Below are 21,747 nucleotides of genomic sequence, written 5' to 3'. Positions count from 1 at the left end.
GGTCTAATTTACCCTTCGGGTTGGAAGGTCAAATGGCAGTCGCTTTTGTAAAAACTAGTGCCTACGCCAAATCTTGGGATAAGTTGTCAAAGCGGACCCCAGGCTCCCATGAGCCGTGGCAAATGCCGGGATAACGCAAGGAGGATGATACATTATCTTAAGTAGGTACGAGTATGTGGAAATTTGAAAAACAAAGTGAAAAAGCAATCTCCGATAAAAGCCTGTACACAAAAACTAAATTTCAGCAAAAACTTGTTATTTTTAGAAAGTCGCTGGTTACTGGGGTCTCTTGGGAGTTGAGTTGGATGCTAAAGTTGGTTGAAAGCGTGTGATATTATTATTAGTGTAATATCGTGCGCGGGAGTCGGCACGCGATTGGCGCGCGACGCCAGGTGCAGCGTCAAGCGAGTAGGGACGAGACACACGGCCGGTTATCGATATTTTATATAAAACATTTTTAAATTGCCTGTGTGGTGACGGGTTAAGAATTTCACCACCCCCTTTCTTCCCGTGGGTGTCGTAGAAGGCGACTATGGGATATGGGTTAAATTGTGGCGTAGGCGAGAGGCTGGCAACCTGTCACTGCAATGTCACAGTTTCGTTCTTTCAACCCCTTATTTGCCAAGAGTGGCACTGAAGCTTTAGTAGTTTCATGTGTTCTGCCTACCCCTTTATGGGATACAGGCGTGATTGTATGATGATTGATGACATTTTTAAATTCATAAATAGTTAACACTGCCGTCAAGAAAAATCAGAAGGCGATTGGAATTTTTTGATGGCATAATTTCTAAAAACATAAATTGAATCCAATATTTTAAGACACTTCTGATATTTAGACCAAGTTTGATCAAATTCAAGTCAAAGCCTAATAGTCTACTATAGCTCATGTTCCATAAATATCTGTCATAAAAATTAGTTTAAACGCATTATTTATAATCGTAATTGTCTTAGGTAGATGTAATGTAAAATGTAATTTGAAAAAAGTAAGCAAAAACTAGCGTAGTCAAAAGAATAACTTTTTTCATGAAAGGCGTCGATAAATAAAATATGTAAATCAGACTTCATATCGATAATCAAACACGAGAGCATCGAGCACCAGAAAAACTGATTCGCGAGCAACGATTATAAAACGCTTACGCCGCTTGCAAGAACAAGCAAATTTCTTAATCACTCAATATTCAGATTTGGACCACACACGGCAGTCCACGAATTTGGAGTAATGCAATTATAAAGATTGCAGTTTTTGTGTCATCAATTTACTCTCAAATGTATCGGTGTCGGTGTATAAAATTAAATGAAGATTATTGTATGAATACGCTTAGCTGACATGTTTGTATTGTACGTATGTAAATAAATTATAAGTAAATCCGTTGATTAAAGGTTGTAACAGCAAATATAATCCTTTATTATTTTATCCGACAAAAGATAAAATGAGTTAAAACATAATAACCTAACCACAAAATTAAAATTTTGAAAAAACACACAACACAACGCGACACAATGGACCGATTTTCATAAAACATGGCTAAGAACACTCCCGACTAACTCAGCTTTCAAACAAAAAAACGGCCAAGTGCGAGTTGTACTCGCGTTGCAAGGGTTCCGTAGCCGTACACTACAAGAAGGGCTTCCCCCTTCGAGTCCCAAGCATCTATATGTACCTATTTACTTATATTTTACAGACATCATATGATGTCGCTGGGACTCGAATGGTTAATTCAATTTGAGAACAATAAAACGGGTAATTTTTGCCTATTTTCTTAAATTACTTTAAAAAAATCTTGACAAAAAATTATTTAAAAACATATTTTTGAAACTTAGTATCTCGCTCACGCTCTTTCATTTGATATGTAACACAATAGGTACGTATACTTCAAAAAACTTCGGTTTTTAATTTTCACTTTTAAATTACATGTCCATCTTTGGCTCAAAGGCCTGTGCCAAAATTTCAAGTTGATCGGTTGAGTAGTTTTGGAGAAAATTAGCTGTGACAGACGGACAGACAGACGCACGAGTGATCCTATAAGGGTTCCGTTTTTCCTTTTTGAGGTACGGAACCCTAAAAAACTAATTCGAAATCGGTTCATCCTTTCGGGAGCTACGATGCCACAGACAGACACACACACAGACAGACACGTCAAACTTATAACACCTTAAGTTTTAGCGTCGGGGGTTAAAAACAGGTACATAATATATACGGTACAGTCAAGTGCAAAAATACGTATCGAAATAATCGTCTCATAAATATGGTACTACGCTCTTATTACACCGGACTAAGATGCTATAGGACATATTTTTGAGTAAGATGTGTACACCCATATTTTTACACTTGACTGTACATACGAGTATATTTTGAATACTTTGAATTAAGTGTTTTATCTATGTTTTTAGAATTTCCCTAAATCTAATAGCTTTAAACGAGCAATTCTTGTAAGTATATTTATATACACATGTACTGGCGATCTCGGAAACATAAGGATTTCACAGAATGTTATGTAGGAGTATTCTGGGGTGAAAAATTGATCTAGCCTAGTTTTAGGTGCCGGTAAACGCGAATTTTCGAGGTACTGCCGCTACAGTGCGCGCCCTACAGTACTTCCGTTGTCGATAAACTTGAACTATCGATAGTTTGACACCCCTAGTAAGGGAGGGCACAAAAAACCGGGAACGTGCTGCACAGGTATAAGGCATAAAGCAGAAATGACACACATAGCGAGAGAGGGATTCCTCGGCCGTTCGCAGAAGCGATATATAGATATAGATGTTTATTGGTAAATATTCACATTTACACGTCAATTATTTACATACAATGATTATTTAGAAAAAAAAAATCACATTTCACATTGGGTATTCTAAGTAATGCAGACACACATATTACATTAGTAGGTACACGATCCAGTTAATGACCCGTAGGTATCATACTATTCATACTTTCGTACATCTCGGACACTGGCGATCAAATATATGAAAGAGGCGCGTTCCTAACACACATTCTAAGCTCGTGTAGGTGAACGCGTACCATGCTTGTATGAGTGTCACATGACAGGTCGACTGTTCGCGTTCTTGACAGGCGGTAACTGTGAGGTAACCGAGAGGGGGTGGGCGGCACTTTCAGCGGGGAGCGGGAGTGGCCATACTGTACGATAGTACTCATTATTATACTGTACTTTCGTGTTCAAAAGCAATGAAAATGGGTCGATTTTCAGATAAAAAATCAAATAGAATTTCCAGATAAAAAATGACTTTTTTTGTTTACAGTCTAGGTGTATAGTAACTAGTTTTTTCCCGAGGCTCCGCCCGAGTATAATTTAATCTTCTTTTCCCATATAAACTTTGATAGATAGATAGATTTCACCTCCAACCCTCATTTTACCCCCTTGGGAGGTGAATTTCGTGCCAGGAATCTCTAGGACCAACGGTTTCGGCTGTGAGTCGATATGTCAGTCAGTCAGTCAGTCAGTTTCTTCTTTTATATAATATATACTTTCAATTTTATGATATTTCACGTAGCGGAAGCGGAGAGGGAGTTATACAATTTCTTGTACCGTACTTTTTATATCTATCTACATATTTTTACATTGCGAGTGTGATGAAAAACGTAGTGTGTAACTCGGGGCGTAAGAATATTCTAAACTCGAGTGTTAATATCACACACAGCCGCGGCATAAGGCTGATACAATGCAAGAAAGAAGATTCAAGACTCTGCAAATGCAAAGTTAGTTTGGACACTTTGGACGGACGCCATATTTCTTTACCTGTATCTTAATCATACCTAAAACGTATTCCCACGTACCGCTGGATTCGAACCCACGACCCACGTACGGAAACACTTCCTACATTTACTATGTTATTATGGCGGTATCATGTGGGCGGGGATTAGAACTCGTTACCCTTGCGATGGCATTTCCGATGTTTGTCACCTAATCTTAATTTACGTAGGGACGGTATAAGGTAACTCAAAAACGTGTAATATAATATTAGCCACTTTTAGGCTTAACTACACACAGGTACATAATACGCCACCCAAATACATACATACATACAAATGTACAGTCACAAGTCAAGCGGTGGTGGCTTAGCGGCAGAGATGTTAACTATTTGAAATAAAAGCATTTCAAATAGAAATACAAAATACCTATTTTGTATTTGGTATTTTAAATACTTTTATCGAAAACTATTTTGTATTTTATTTGAAATACTTTTTAGTACAAGTATTTTGCATTTTCTACCACTTCAAAATACAAAATGTTTTTTTCTTTTTGACGTAAGAAAGATGGTACCGAGCGCGTACTTATTCTGTTTTTTCTTTGTCTGCCTTAGTTATGTACTGACCGGGGCAACACGTTCGGAAGCGCTTAATTTAGGCCCACTTGCACCAACCACTTAACTCAGGGTTAGTGGGCTGTCAACTGTCAAATTCCATATAAAATGGTGGGTTAACGCTCGGGTTCACCCATCGTTTTCGTTGGTGCAAGTGGCCCTTAATGTTTTACAAAAACACACTTTATTTTCAGTGCTGCCAACATAGTGGTTCCTATAATAATTATGGTTCAATAAATAGTAAGTGATTTGTTGCAAGATCCCAAAGCACCCTGACGTCCCTGACCGTGAACATCGAAAAATCGAGGAAAATCCATATTATTCGTATACCTAATTGCATTGACTGTAGGCATTTCTATTTAGTGCAGCTGTAATGTATATTATTACTGTTATTTTAGGATTATTTTTTTCATATTTCATATATATTGCAATATAACTCTTTCATTCGATTTTTATAATATTAGGTAAAAGACATGGACACAGTCCATTTTTGGCTTCAATTTTTAACGTGTTAATTTTATAGAGCCAGGTTTCTGGGGTCTCGGGTGATTCTGTTTTGAACACATCTTTAAAATAAAAGTTTTACCTTATGTCAAAAAAGTATTTTATTTGAATAAAGGTATTTTGAAAATACCTATTTCGCATTTTGTATTTCAAATACCCTTTTGTAAAACTATTTTGTATTTTTATTTGAAATAGGTAAAAAACCTTGCATTTTGTATTTAAATACATTGCACTACCTATTTTTTAACATCTCTGCTTAGCGGTAAGAGCGTGCGACTTTCGATCCAGAGGTCGCGATCGCGAATCGCGAAAAACGATTTTCTCTTGAATTCACGAGATAAATAATCATCATGCACTACATGGACTTCATGAAATAGGATTTCCAATTTATGGATGTTTCCTAAATTTCACAGTGTCACCACAACCTGTCACACGTGTAGCGGTCACGTGACAGGTTGGCAACGGTCACGCACGCGGTCAAAAGTGTGACCGAAACGCGACCTATCACCGCTGCGCTATCATCCCGTCACGCGACACGTTACAAGGCATTACTTAGAATAGAAATGGAGGTATGGCAATGTTTTGCAATTGGGTGAATCAACTTTTTCTTGCCTGTTATTGCCATGGTTACGGTCCCCTGAGTCACGCTGGTTTTATGCAAAATTATGCTACTTAAACTATGCTTTAACTATCCCCACTTAAAAAATCATGTCGATTCGTCGCTCCGTCTTGCCGTGAAAGACGGACAAACAAACAGACACACACACTTTCCCATTTATAATATCAAGTATGGATAAAAACGGGTTCGATTGTGGTGTGGACGATCTGGCAAAACTACAATATCACAATTTCGTTTTCTTTCAACCCCTTGCGAGAATGGCACTAAAACTTCAGATTCATGTCCTCTGCCTACCCCATTTAGGAACACAAGCGTGGCAACCCATACACAAACATGTATCTTATCTTAAATCTGCGGGGGCCCTTACGGATACACTTCGACCCATCGGGATCTTTTGTGCAATTACCCCCTACGATCCTAAGATCCTTCAGCTATTCAGGAGCTTCTCGACCATCTCCACGTATCGGATGATGAGGCTCATGGGTAGCTCTCTGTAGTCCTTTGGTACTAAGTAGCCTGCTCCAAAGTTCTTCATTCTTTGTCTGGCGAGGGCGTGACATTCACACATTAGATGTCTGACGGTCTCTTCCTCTCTACATAAACATGTAAGTATTGGAGTAATTTCGAATCACATAAAAGCTCGGGTAATTTCGAAAGAGGAATCTTGTTAATATGATGGAAATAAGAAGGTACGGGGCAAATTGTAACTAATCCATTTTTTCCATTATTACACTATGATCTTGAGTTCTACATGTATCCACTGAACACGCCTACCATATATAACCGGTGGACACTCTATTTAATAATGCAAACTTTGTAAAACATGGAAAAAATACCAGCTACATTTGTCCCCCAATTGTGATTTTTAAGTGACTTTCGAAATTAGACGACTTTTGTAATCACCCTAATGCACCCTACCTACATAATATATGTATGGAAACGCAATGGAGGAAGTAAATTAAGTAATGTTATTGTTTATTAATCAATATAGTTGAATGAAATCACGTGCGCGCATTTTGCAACGACATATATTATTATGTACAATACAACGTACACAGGTACACGATATCACACACGCCCACTAAGATAAAGCACGTCGCGACCTACAGACTTACTTATGGACTACGAAGTTTCTTTTATCTGTATTCATAGCAATGAAGAAGTGAGTAAGATGGGTATGTGAAGTACTAGCGACCCGACCCGGCTTCGCTCGGGGAGTAAAGCTTTAAAAATACGTAATACTTACGACAAAATCGTATGAAAATCAGTTCAGTAATGTTTTAGTTTGCCGCGAGAAAACAGTCATCAACTGAATGAAATTAAGTGCAGTAAGTAGGACACTTTTAGAAAAATAACGATCAATTTTCAGGGTGGCTAGCCGAATGGCACAATCGCTCACGAAACGCTCACGAAACGAAGCGCTAGTAGATATCTATCTCTATCGCGCTTGCGTATTGGCGCGACAGAGCCAGCGGCGTATCGCTTTCGTTTGGCGTCGGAGAAATGCCATTCGGCTACGGGGCCAGAGCAGAAAGTCATCTTAATCTATCATAATATTGATAATCATATTAATCATCAACTTAGGAAACCAAAGGTGAAATTTTAAAATAAACGTAATATACTTAGTTATTTGTTTTACAAGGGGGCAAAGTAGTTATTTAACCGCACGTGCCAATATTGATACCTGAGCAAGCGAAAGATTCCAATATTGAACCGCGAGCGTAGCGAGTGGTTCAAAAAGTGGAATCTTGAGCGTTGCGAGGGTTTCAAGGCACGAAGGTTAAACAAACTTTGCCACCGAGTGAAACACAAAATTTTTCACCACACCAACACAAACGAAATACCGACTATAAAAATAAAACATCAAAATAAATCAATTTATTCAATATTTATTATTCAAAATCATCATTTATAGGTAAAATCTAGCAGCCAGATTAAGACATCGAGTTAAAATTTGTATGTAATTACTTTACCCTCTTGTGGATAAAATGAGATTTTTCTATCTGTTTTCGAATAGCAAAGTAAGCCTTTACCCGTTGGTGTGGTGAAAAATAATTTTACATGTTAACATGACACTAAAATTTTATCTAAAACCAAACTAAAACCTACACACTTACACTTAAAAACTGGACGTAGTTACGCAATAACGTTCCAATCCACACACACATGAATTTGTCATTAAGTTTTAGACTATGAAAAACAAAAGTCTTTCATTTCAATGACAATTTCGGATGGATTGGAACGTTTCTGCGTAACTACGTCCAACTGAAATATATAGATAAGGAGACACACTTAAATAAACAATTAATTGAACAATGTGTTACTAAAGCCACACACTACAACGACATTAAAAAAACAACCTGTAAAATAAAACAAAGCAAGTGCCACAAAACAACAAAACAAGTGCTGAAAATCAACAAAAAAGTGCCAATGAATATGGAAATGCCAACTTTATCTCAAATTGTGAAGGCGTGTTGCATGTTGTCTAGCGATGCCAGTTGGTCTGCAGTTCTTATCAAAGTACTGGTGACACAGGTGAGGTGACCGTAGACACTTCTGATTAAGGATCTATTCTAAAGTACTAGGGTAGCAGGGGGAAGGGGGAGGTATAAGCCGTATAAGGGAAAGAATGAGCAACCTATCGCTGATAAACAATGAAAGCGTTCCTATTCCGCGTTCCGTTGTGTGACAACTACAAAAGCGTTCAACTCATGGGATACTCCTCACCCATTGTGGAGGCACGTAGGCTTATTGATGGTGCTGCAGATACCTCCGATGCTAGCATATATGAGGATCTATACTACAATAGTACGGTAAGGATGGAGGGTAAGGTATAAGGGCTAGGATCAGCCACCTATCGGTGAAAAAGCGTACAAAAAGACTAGCAACCTAACGGTGACAAAAGCGTTCAACATCAACTCCTGGGATGCTCCTCACCCATTGCGGAGGCACGTCAGAGTCCTGGTGATGCTGCAGGTGCCACTAGTCCTGGTTGTAGCCTTAGACACTTCTCATTAAGGATCTACAGTACTAGGGTTGCAGGGAAAGGGAGATAAGACTAGCAACCTATCGGTGATAAACAATGAAAGCGTTCCTAACGGTGACAACTACGAATGCGTTCAAGATCAACATCAACCACTGGGATGCTCCTCACCCATTGTAGAAGCACGTCTGTGCTGTAGGTACTGCCAGTGTTTGCTGTGACCTTAGACACTTCTCGTTAAGGATATTCTACAGTACTAAAGAGGCAGGGAAAGGGAGATAAGACTAGCAACCTACGGTGATAATGATAACAATAAAAGCGTTCTCCACAAGACAACCTAACGGTGATAAACAACTACGAAAGCGTTCAAGGTCAACATCAACTCCTGGGATGCTCCTCACCCATTGCGGAGGCACGTCCGCGTGCTGGTGATGCTGGAGGTGGCGCCGCTCCTGGTGGTGGCCGTTGGGCGCGGCGCACGTCGCCGCCACCCCGTACTACGTGCAAACGTGGCGTTAGTGACAGGACATACAGTGGTTAGTGATATGGATAAGTGGAGCTGAATAGTAATAAACATTTTCGTGAGACATTTCTAGATATTAAAAAAAACAGTGTTCAACTCACTTGAACGACTAGTTAGGACATTAGGACATTCTTACACAGATTGACTGAGTCCCACGGTAACCTCAAGAAGGCCTGTGTTGTGGGTACTCAGACAACGACAACTTAGTAGTTCCTCCCTTTGAGTGACGTTTTCTAAACAGGGTGGCTAGCCGAATGGCACAATCGCTCACGAAACGCTCACGAAACGAAGCGCTAGTAGATATCTATCTCTATCGCGCTTGCGTATTGGCGCGACAGAGCCAGCGGCGTATCGCTTTCGTTTGGCGTCGGAGAAATGCCATTCGGCTACGGGGCCAGGTCCCGTGGCCGAATCGTATTTCTGCGACGCCAAACGCCACAGAGCCTGCATTTCTGCTGCTGGCGTCGCAGAAATGCCATTCGGCTATACGGGCCAGCGTTTTTCTTTAGTAAGCTATTTTAAAAATTGGTTCTTGTAAAACACGAACACGAAGTTGAGATGTTTATGCACTTGCCTAAGTGCGTTTTCACATTATCCGATCCGATATCGGATGTCGGACCGATATCCTATACATTACAGGCGCCGACATCCGATATCCGATCGGATAATGTGAAAACGCACTAAGACACACACACACAGACAGACAGACAGACACGTCAAACTTAGGTATAACACCCCGTCGTTCTTGCGTCAGGGGTTAAAAAGAATTTAAGTAAGTATCATTACAAATGGTTCTTTTTTTGTGGAGTCCCAGTATTTTCATCCATTTAATTAGTCAGCCTTAGACCTACTAACACAGACCAACCCCTATAGGGATAGGGAATGCGGGGACTGGTGTAAGCCGATGCCGACGAGCGTCGCACGACCATAGCCGACATGCCCCGAAGTGTTCCGAGGAGCCCCCCCGACCCCGCGGGTAGGGTGGGTACTTTAGAAATCGAGTACGGGCATCTACCTACACAAGAAAATGATGCAGCCGCCGGCCCCCCCCGGCCGCGGCCTACCGCCGTGTCCCCCTCGCGGGAGCTCCTAGCCCGACCGCCCGCGCGTGCAAAGCATGAAATTGATTATTTCACTGCGGAGCGCGCGTGTAAAGCCGGGCCCGCGCCGGGAGGCACACGGACCGCGCCTTAGACGAGACCGCGCCAGGAACACCGGACTTACCACAGCAAGAACAGCAGCCGCAGCCGACCGCAGGCCCCGCCAAGGGCCCCAACAGCGCTGCGGCCCACCTCGCAAACCCCAGACCGGGAGCAACGACCCCGGCTGCACCTGTCGCCGCATTCCTGCAGCGTCAGCACCGCCTCAGCGGGCGGGAGGGTAGAGGAGAAAACTATTTTCTCAACTACCCACCCCCCGCCACTGCGACAAAGAAGCCACCGCACCTTATCCTCCGCCGGCTGAGCACCGCGCCGCTCCACGCGCGCCCGCCGGACAGAAGAAGAAGCCCTCGTCAGCCCCATCGGAGCCGACACGTAGGGACATCGAGGCTGGAAACCCGACTCCCCCCAACGACATACGCAGCGCCTAACGGATACCAGATTCAGCCCTCGCCACCCCCTGACGGAGCGAGCAACCCCGGACGACGAACACGGAGGTCCGTCGTCCCCCAGCGACTGCAGCAAGCCCACCGGACGCAAGGGAGGAGATGGAGTAGGAGAGACCGTCCCCCCCCGCCCCGCGCAGCGCAGCCCCCCCGGGCAAGCGCAGCGCACCAGCACCCCGATTAACTCGGGGGAAGAAATACCTGGCTGTTGTTACAGCCTGCGATAGAAGCAGCCACAGAGGGCAAAGCCCTGATATGGCCTCCTCACACCTTCCCACTCAAGGGAAGGAGTGTAAGAAGACACGAGTAGTAGTGCCCGATCAGTAGCGACCAAGTAACAGACCCGAAAGCAGCGCGTGTTTTTCGCAGTAAAAAAATTGAAAAAGGGTATTTTGATGTCTTAAAGATGTCCACCTGTAGTGTGAAATGGTGTGGAAAGGTAACAAGAAGCTCAAATTTAAAAACAGACGTCATTACATTCCACATAAAAGTCATATTTATAATTTATTCAGAGCCGGCATAGGTCAACTTACATTGGCCAATTACGCGTCAGTAGAGGGACAGTCCCTTTCATCTGGCGCGACTGCCCGCCGTCCTTGAAACGGCCAATCACAGCGCGCTTAACACATTCCCCGCCCGCTCCTCGCACCCCTGGCACTGGTGACTCGTATCGCGAACAAAATATACAAGAATGCTACTCTATAGGAGGTTCTCTGTGCCTACTAATTAAATAATAAAAGGCACACCTGAAAGGAATACATATTTACAGTTAATTTTGAACTGCTGGGAGATTTGGACTTTAGTTAGGGGGTTTTACGGTACCTGAAATGCACAAAGAGTACCTAATTGAGAATAGGCTAGTTTCCTATACTTAAAATAAAATATTTTATGCAGTGCACGAAATAAACCACCACATAATTAGAAGAAAAATATGGACAGTAGTTATGTTTAAACATAATTTCTATTTAATAATTTAAAGAGAAAAATATAAAGTAAATGAATTGACCGTGAGTACCGTGACGTCACTCCTCAGTATTTCATAATAATTCCATATTAGCAAATCGTTTTGACAGTTCTTAATAAGAAGCTGATTTGACTAGTAGGAAACTATCCTATTGTATGTCATTTAAAGCACATTTCCAATTTTCCGATATGGTTTAAAAGGAGACATGAAACTCTGTACTATCCACACATCGAAGTAAAAGGGTGTTTAAAAAACGCCCCTTCCTTATCGACGGTACCTTAAGGGTCGTAAAAAGGGAACACGATGTACCGTACAGAAGGATTACTTCGTGCTTCGTGCATAAAGTTTGTCAAGCGATTTCCATCACTAGAAAAAAAGAGGCAAATATAAAAATAACCTAACCACAAAATTAAAATTTTGAAAAAGCCCCGACCGCGACATAGTGGACAATTTTCATAGAACATAGGCTAAGAACACTCCCTAACTCAGCTTTCAAACAAAAAGACTAAATCGAAATCGGTACATCCGTTCGGGAGCTACGATGCCACAGACAGACACAGACACAGACAGACATACAGATAGACACACAGTCACACACACACAGACAGACACGTCAACCCCGTCGTTTTTGCGTCGGGGGTTAAAAAATAGCGCATAAATGTTAACATTCCCATAAAATTTCGCAGTTATTCTAATGACAATCATTTTTTATAACCACAAAATTAAAAATTTTAAATACCCCCGAACGCGACATAGTGGACGGATTTTCATGAAACATGGCTAAGAACACTCCCAACTAAAGCCGGAAACAGACAGTCTTAATTTTAATAATCTTAAAAAATCATAATCTTATAAAATAAGATTGTCTGCCTTGCCACACACATTCTTAAAATTCAAATTATTCGCAATCTGTCAGATCAATCTGAAAAAAATCATAATCTTAAAAAATAAGACTGTGTGTGGACAGTTGCGAAATTGTATGGGAATCCGTGCACTCGATCTGATTTCATAAGATTATGATTTTTTAAGATTATGAAATTTAAGACTGTCTGTTGCCGGCCTATCTCAGCTTTCAAACAAATAAACTAAATCGAAATCTGTTCATCCGTTCGGGAGCTACGATGCCACAGACAGACACACACACACATACAGACAGACAGACAGACAAACAGACACGTCAAACTTATAACACCCCGTCGTTTTTGCGTCGGGGGTTAAAAACCAGCTATAAGCGACTAGTTTCGTTTCCACTCTAAATGTAAAATCTAATGTTCTAGCGAAAAGTACTCAATACAAATAATAAATAGACGAGGTCCCAACAGGCACCCCTGAGGCACACTCCTTATTTTTCATAGTGGTTAAAGAATAGGTACGGGCATGTGATGCGAAGGGATGAAAGTCATGTGACGAGAAAGGCATTGCGAATGAGTGTGGAAGGAAGTAACGGGAGAGGAAAACCGAGGAAAAGGTGGATGGATTGCGTGAGAGATGATATGAAGCGGAAGCAAATGAATGATGAGATGACGGATGATAGGGAGGTATGGAAGCGCAAGACATGCTGCGCCGACCCCAAATGAATGGGATAAGGGCAGACGAATATTGTTAAAGAATAGGTAGCAATTAACAGTAAAGTAGTTGAATCTAACAGAAAAATAACACAGTACATACATAATAATTATGTCAAAGAGGTGCGAAGCTATTCATGGACAACTTAACTCTGGGAAAGCGCACAATTTTTGACTTTTGATACTCGTAGATATGTTTTAACCCCCGACGCAAAAACGACGGGTGCAAGTGAATAAGTTTGACGTGTCTGTCTGTCTGTTTGTGTGTGTGGCATCGTAGCTAACGAACAGATGAACCAATTTAGATTTAGTTTTTTTTTGTTTGAAAGCTGAATTAGTCGGGAGTGTTCTTAATTCTTAAAGCAGATACTTATATAATTTGCTATTTATATAATATAATTTGCTATTTGTATAGTTATTTATTGTGCCTGTGTGGTGACGGGTTAAGAATTTCACCACCCCCTTTCTTCCCGTGGGTGTCGTAGAAGGCGACTATGGGATATGGGTTAAATTGTGGCGTAGCGTAAGCGAGAGGCTGGCAACCTGTCACTGCAATGTCACGATTTCGTTTTCTTTCAACCCCTTATTTGCCAAAAGTGGCACTGAAGCTTTAGTAGTTTCATGTGTTCTGCCTACCCCTTTATGGGATACAGGCGTGATTGTATGTATGTATTTATTATGTATTTATTCGTATATATTGCATGTTAGTGTAAGTTATAATTTATTATTACCTATAATCCGCTTTCTTCACCGTTTGTACTGTATGCCTACCATCTCCAATTCTCCTTCAATTGCTCAAAGGTTAACTGGAAGAGATCCCTTAAAGGGAGTTCGCCTTTGTACTAGTGATAAGCTCTTTTTCTTGTGTGTTGTATTATTTTCTGGTACAAAGTGTTTTACTACTACTACTCCTTCTTCTTCTGGTGCCATGTCCATCTAATGGGCGTCGGCGGTCAGCATGGTATTAAGCTTTCTGGTCTTTGCCAACATCTTGAGGGTGGCTGCGTCTTTCGTATGCGTCCAGTCTTTAATGTTATCTATCCATTTATATCTAGGTCTACCTCTCCCTCTTCTTCCCTTGAATTTTCACTAATTTAAACTACTACTACTACTTATTTATAATGCTAGCCTGCTGTAGACCTTCGACGGTGTTTCGGGATCACTTAAGCGAATGCGACAGTAAAACCGGTCGTTGACCTTTAGTTTTATGTGCGCAGTTCGGACAGTCCCGGCTTATGGCTACTTGTACTCTCTTAATCGGAAGATTCGGAAGATATCTTCCTACTGTAATAAGGGAGATTTTCTTCTCAAGATGAAGAAGTAAAGATAAAGTGATTCTGTTGAAGTAAAAAATGGCCACTAGATGAATAGAATAGAATAGAATAAACGTTTATTCGTGAACACAGGTAAGACAAAATACACATAATAACAACAAGACAGAAAGGAATGAAGTGCCACGAAATGGCCTCATCTCAGCGTGTTGCTGGTGACTTCCAGCGCTGATCTTCCGATGAGACCATCAAGGGAGAAAGATTCACGGAGGGTAACAGACAGAAGAAATACAAAACACATACAAGAACGTGGTCAAACAGTTAAAACGATACGGTAGGGGTCAATTCTCCATACAAACGCTCTCGACTATTTCCTCCCTGGTTTTTGAAGATAGAGCAATAATTTTTTCAACACAGATTGTTAATATTTTTATCTGTGTCGGACCGTTTTGATTTTTTTGATATTCTGCTTCTTAAAGATTCTAGAGCTAATCAAAAAATTCCAAAAACGGCCTTTTTCATTGTGGCGCAAAAAAAGGTGTGATACTCAAGATTGGTAACAATTAACCAAAAAAGCTAAACGGTCCGACATAGATTATTTCATTGTTATTCAGATTCTTAAATTTCGTTCCGATTGATTAAGTTTTGAAGGAGGAAAGAGTCGAGAGCGGAACCTCGATTTTAAAGATTTTTTTGAAATATCTTTTGACTGAGTTGTTCTTAATGGACAATTTTTTTTCGATAAATCTAGTTAATAACACTTGTATATTTAACTAAAATTCCCAAGTTGAAAGGGGGGCTCCTTTCCATTTTAGCATTTTCGCTACCGTATCCTCTTAAGAAAGTGAAAACGTTACATATGTATAATGAATGAGAGGTATTAAAAGACGAAACCCTTAAATGCATGACTTTTTCTTTTAACGCGAAATTAATATGTGATTTGGTTTTCTGACTCTGGGAAAATTACGTAAATATGTTCATGCAAAAACGTCAGGGGGTTAAAAAGTGGAATGTACATATTATTATTATTATTATACTCTTTATTTATTTTCTTTCTTAGGCTAGGCTGTTTATAATATGAATATAAAAGTAAAATACAAAAACACATACAAAACAATATAAAACACATATAAACACATTATAAAAAACCTAACCTAGGGTGCCGCCAGCGGCGGGGCAGGGCCCAAGCTGCCGGTGGTTAGGGCTGCAGAGAGAGGAACCGTCGAACTATCCGTGCTGTGTCCAAGATCACCGCCTTCTGCATCTGGCCCTTGATCCAGCCACCTAGCGAGAGTCTCTTAAGATGTTGGTCGAGACTCTTCGCTATGAGACCGTTCGCTGAAACGACTATCGGAACAATGATCGTTGATTCAACATCCCACATGGCGGTTATCTCGTGAGCCAAGTCTAGGTACTTACTGGACTTGTCCTTCTCGGCTTTCACGAGATTATTATTATTTATTATTATTTATTTGATACACTAGCAGCTCTTCGAGCTGATGCGTGTATATCACTGCACTTGTGTTTATTTTGCACTCTTCAAAGTTCTAATATAATTGTCCAGTCTATTTTTGAAACAGTTCACTGACGGCGCGCTAATAACAGTTTCTGGTAGAGAGTTCCACATATTAACTATGCGATTCGGCAGGAAGTGTTTCTTAGGGTTGCTAGCACATGTTATTGTTATGTATGTGTCTGTACTCAAGTCTGTATGTATGTATGTATGTAAGTATGGTACCAACTTTACTCATATAAGTCTTGGCGCCAGGCAAGTAATTTGTGCAATACTCATTTGGGTCGTAAGTGGTACAATTAATTACAAATATACAAAGGCATTTTTCATCTCAAATAAACCCTCTTATTCCTATCAAAGTGGTTTCTTGTTAAAACGAACCGCTAGTAATTTCCGATCAAAAGTCAGTATTAACAGCTTAATTAGCCGTCCGTCTGTCCGGCCTGAAGATTTCTAAAGTAAGGATATGGCAATTCACATAATTTTGACTGAACTTTCTCGTTTGCGCCTTGGGTTGGGCCTTCAATATTTCATGGCTTACTTTTTTATGAGATAGAAGGCAAACGAGCAGTCAAGTCGCCTGATGATGATAAGCGATCACTGCCGCCCATGGACACCCGAAACACCAAAAGTGTTGTAGGTGCGTTGCCGTCCTTTAAGATGGGTGTACGTTACGCTCTTTTCTTGAAGGTTTAAATGTCTTATGGGGCCTTAGCTAACAATTCTCAAGTTTTGCGGATTTGATTGAAGTAATTGACATACAAAAAAATTTAAATTTTGAAAAACCCCCGACCGCGACATAGTAGACCGATTTTCATGAAACATGGCTAAGAAAACTCCCGACTAACTCAGCTTTCAGACAAAAAAAACGAAATCTAAATCGGTTCATCCGTTCGGGAGCTACGATGCTACAGACAAACACACACACACAGACAGACAGACAGATGGACAGACAGACAGACACGTCAAACTTATAACACCCCGTCGTTTTTGCGTCGGGGCCGTCGGGGGTTAAAAAAGCATTTTTTATTGGCCATTTTCGTGGAATGCGTACTTGGTGGAACGCTACAACTACAACGTGATTGGTTCGTGAGTTCGCATTGCTCGCGCGATTGGTCACACAGACAGCACGCTTGGCTCGCAGTTGTGCACAGCGGTGTTATTGACACCACAGTGCTGGCAGTTAGGGCTTCCAATACCGGGATCCCGGTATCTCGGGATCCCGGGATCCCGCCTTTTTTTGGGCACATTTCAATACCGGTATTTAATTTAGTAATACCGGGATCCCGGTATTCTTAGAAACTAACAAATTTTGCCAAATGAACGTAAATTACTCGTCAAAAACGTTACATTTCTGCATCATGATGGTCGCTACACGCGTAAGTCTTGCTTCTTGCTCTCTTTCCTCGATTTGACACATTCTCTGTTTGGTGTTTTTACAATATTTGTATGAAAATGATAGTTTTTTCGATGGTTACCAAGATAAAGATACGTGTCAAAAGCATTCATTGAGCGGGCCTGTCGCGAACCTTTTTTGACACATTTGTCGCACTTGTGATTGATTGGTTGATTGATTGATTGATTGATTAATGTGTTGAACTCCGCAAAACTTTGCGGTAACATTCCCTACAGTAACGAAATTGGGAAATCTGAACTATCAAAGAAAAAAAAATTACTTTTCTAATCCGTAGATTAAATTTTCCTATTCCGCGAAGTAATCTTCTTGATTTTGATTATCATGATTATTTCTTAATGTGATTTATAATAAAATTATGTATGTGGGACAATTTAGCTTTTTTGGCTAATTGTTCAATGATTTGACGGATTTATTTTATTAGTGCTTTAGCGCCTCTAGTGTCACGAAAAACAAAAATATCACTAAATTGTACCACAGATATTGATTACAAATATGTATTACAATGTGTTTCCAAAAAAAAATCATCTCATGTTCTAGTTTCAAAAGTCAATGATGTGTCTTGTTATTTACTAAAGTGATTTATTATAGTTAAATGAACTACAAGGTTCTTTCTATTCCGCACGAGCCTAAAGAGATCGATTTGGCAGAAAACATGGTTTGCTATGGATAGCCGCGTCTTCTTGCGAAATGGGTGGCGATATCTAACTTACAGAATCGGTTCACTATTGTCTTGCAGAAACTTTTTTCTCATATATTTGATTGGTATAAAAGTTCTTGGCAGATGTCACGATTGGCAGAATATGCTTTGGCATAAATCATTTCGCAGATTTTTGTAATACCGAATTGTCTGTTGTCATAATGTTGATGTGCATAACAGTCTTCTAGTCGAACAATACTTTCGCAGATAATATTTGTGCATAATATTTAGACTGCATAATGTTGCAGTTTGCTTTTTGATAGCCAGTTGGATGTGTTGGGGATGCAGGATACCTAACTCTCCTTCTCATTTCGCACGTCGTCGCACCTAACAGTGACTCTGGGGCAGTATTTCCTTTTTGATATCGTGTAATAATTCTGCTCATGTCATAGTATGCTATACGATTATTAGGGTATATAAAACTATGCTAAATCAAAGTCGAGTAATGTTCTGTAAAACAATATTCTGCCAAATGTGTGAGGGTTGTAGTAATAATGCCAACCAAGTTTCCTGCAAAATGACCATTCGACCGATAGTGCTTCTGCGAAACATGTTATGCAAAGTGTGTTTCTGACTAAAATTATTCTGCCAGATGAGGGTAACCCTACAGAATCACCTGAGTAGAGATCTGGCGCTCTTTCCCGCTTGCTGCGTCCTCAGTCCTCCTCATAACAAAAATATAAGAGTACGGGGCGTAGCCCTTTGAACCACTTTGTATACTTATAAACAATAGAAGTTGAACCGACTATGCCACATAAGTTTGCGAACCGTTTTGGGTTGAAATCGAAACATATGAAGTTCGAAATGTATTCGATCTGTTTGACCCATCACTAAGTCCGATTGGCGAGATTTCGCTGTAGTATAACACGCATGAAAAGTAACAAACGAGATTTTGAATAAAATTTGTTATTTTAAGCAAATTACTTGGTTTTTATATTTTCACGATTTCAATACCGGAATGAATACCGGTATTGGATAAGGTCCGGTATTTGGAAGCCCTACTGGCAGTGCTGTCACCATTTTTGGTCGTGGGCTGTGCCCTGTGCTGGTTGTGGGATATGAAAACCCAAATACACCCAGTATTTGTGGTTTGGGCGGTGAGATAGAAACCTGTCACTGTAATATCTCTTTCGTTTTCTATCAACACCTTAATTGCTAAGAGTGGCACCAATCTTGAGCAGTTTTATGTGCGTACCCCACTCTTATTGGGAATACAAGTAATACAGGCGTGAGTTTAACTTATTGTATCAATTTCATGCCACGTCCTTACAAAGTACTACATAAGTCAATGGCCAAATACACCGAACCACCCAAACCTGTCCGACAATACGGCAGATGTTTAGTAATCCTTCATCCGTACACTACACTTCGATAAAAACGGGTCATTTTACTACACATCTCATAGATAAAGACCGGATTTTAGTGCTCTCAAGTTAGTTACAATATAGGACAGTTTATTTTAAAAAATGCAGACTAGTACTGAGACATAAAGAGTAAAAATAAATTACTAATAAAAGCTGTTAATGACTATAGACAAAGACATATGTGAGTGTGCACGGGAAAACGTCCCATTTTTGTCGATTGCTATAACAACAACAAAGCGACTTGTCAGTTTATTCATATGAAGATAACATACAGGGATTTCTTTTAAAATAGTCATCCAAAGGCTGTGGGTTCAAATTTAACCCATAAAATTTTGAAAAAGCCCCCCACTTGTGGACCGATTTTCATGAAACATGCAAAAGCAAAAGGAAACATGCAAAAGGGAATGTACAAGTTTCTAATGGGGTGGCAACGCGCATGTGACACTTTTTTTTTTTTAGTTGCAGGCGTCCATAGGTTACGGTGACCGCTTTCCATCAGGCGGGCCGTACGCTTGTTTGCCACAGACCTAGTATATAAAAAAAAACATGGCCAAGAACACTCCCGACTATTATAATTCAGATTTCAAACAAAAAAAAAACGAAATCGGTTCATCCCTTCGAAAACTATGACGCCAGTGCCACAGACAGACACAGATAGACAGACAATAGACTGACAGACAGACACGTTTTTGCGTCAGGGATTAAAAACAGTAACTTTCCTACGTTTAAATTTAGTTTAAGCTTCAATATACTCCAAAACCTAGGTAGTTTTTTTTTATACAACGTCGGTGGCAAACAAGCGTACGGCCCGCCTGATGGAAAGCGGTCACCGTAACCTATGGACGCCTGCAACTCAAAGAGTGTCACATGCGCGTTGCCACCCCATTAGAAACGTGTACATTCCCTTTTGCTGTTAAATACACAGTAAAAAGGAGTGTACAAGTAAAAGAGGAGCTCTTCTAACTTCTCTAGACTAGAAAGAAGTTGCCCTAAGTCTTATCCCCCAGACAGAATTTATCTTTATTAATATACCTATCTGCTACACATACAAACTAGGTACAGTAAACATTTTTGTCTGCCGTTTCATGTAGGGTTGCCAAATCGTCACTACTTTTAAAAAAACTTGTATCTTCGTCTGTCAATGAAAAGAAAATTGTAGTAAGTATGTATGGAATGCATATAGACTTACTGCGTTTTAACTTTGAGATTTTTTTAAAGTAGTGACGAAATGTTACTGACAAAATGTGAGTGTGTTTAGTAAAACGACCCATTTTTACAGCAATCGACAAAGTGGGACGATTTCCCGTGCACACTCACAAATGTGAGTGTGTTAAGTAAAACGTCCCACTTTGTCGGTTACCATTAAGGCGAGATTTACTTGTATCTTTATATGAATGAACTGACAAAGCGGCTTCATAGCAATCGACAAAGTGGGACGATTTCCGTGCACACTCACAAATATTGATTTAAACTAACACGATCTTCACTCATATTGTTACCACCACCACGGACCACGTCGGGTTAAATATAAACGTGAGTTTTACGCGACTAAGTCCCGTTTTTAACCCCCGACGCAAAAACGAAGGGGTGTTATAAGTTTGACGTGTCTGTCTATCTGTCTGTCCGTCTGTCTGTCTGTCTGTTTGTCTGTCTGTGTGCGTGTCTGTCTGTGGCATCGTAGCTCCCGAACGGATGAACTGATTTTAAGCGTACCCCTTTTTAGGGTTCCGTAGCCAAAATGGCAAAAACGGAACCCTTATAGTTTCGTCATGTCCGTCTGTCCGTCTGTCCGTCTGTCACAGCCGATTTACTCGGAAACTATAAGTACTACAGTGATGAAATTTGATGGGAATATGTGTTGTATGAACCGCTACAAAATTATGACACTAAATAGTAAAAAAAAGAATTGGGGGTGGGGCCCCCCATACATGTAACTGAGGGATGAAAATTTTTTTTTCGATGTACATACCCGTGTGGGGTATCAATGGAAAGGTCTTTTAAAATGATATAAAGTTTTCTAAAAAACATTTTTCTTAAAGTGAACGGTTTTTGAGATATCAGCTCTCAAAGTCGTAAAAAGTATGTCCCCCCCCCTCTATTTTTATAACTACGGGGTATAAAATTCTAAAAAAAATAGAGGTGATGCATGCTAATTAACTCTTTCAACGATTTTTGGTTTGATCAAAGTATCTCTTATAGTTTTTGAGATAGGTTGATTTAACTGTAATTTTGGTTAAGTTATTGGTTTATTATATTTGCTGCTACGGAACCCTTTGTGCGCGAGCCCGACTCGCACTTGGCCGGTTTTTTATATATGGACTTTATCTGTCGCGTATTAAATCGTTCTTGATATCGGTCTACACTTTGATAAAGTGAAAAAACCTGATATGCCAAAGAAAAT

General features: G+C 40.3%; 1 protein-coding gene across 1 annotated transcript in view; it reads right to left on the bottom strand.

Annotated features, from left to right (window-relative positions):
- Window positions 1-21,747, bottom strand: part of LOC125238593 (protein daughterless) — a 198,902-nt gene that overhangs the window by 115,663 nt on the left and 61,492 nt on the right. Inside the window, exon 3 of the mRNA XM_048145945.1 lies at window positions 8,828-8,923. Coding sequence (XP_048001902.1) covers window positions 8,828-8,923 — 96 coding nt within the window. The remainder of the gene's footprint in view (window positions 1-8,827; window positions 8,924-21,747) is intronic.

This window comes from Leguminivora glycinivorella, chromosome 24, assembly GCF_023078275.1.
Source record: "Leguminivora glycinivorella isolate SPB_JAAS2020 chromosome 24, LegGlyc_1.1, whole genome shotgun sequence".
NCBI classification, from domain to species: Eukaryota; Metazoa; Arthropoda; class Insecta; order Lepidoptera; family Tortricidae; genus Leguminivora; species Leguminivora glycinivorella.
This window is presented reverse-complemented; position numbering and strand designations above follow the sequence as displayed.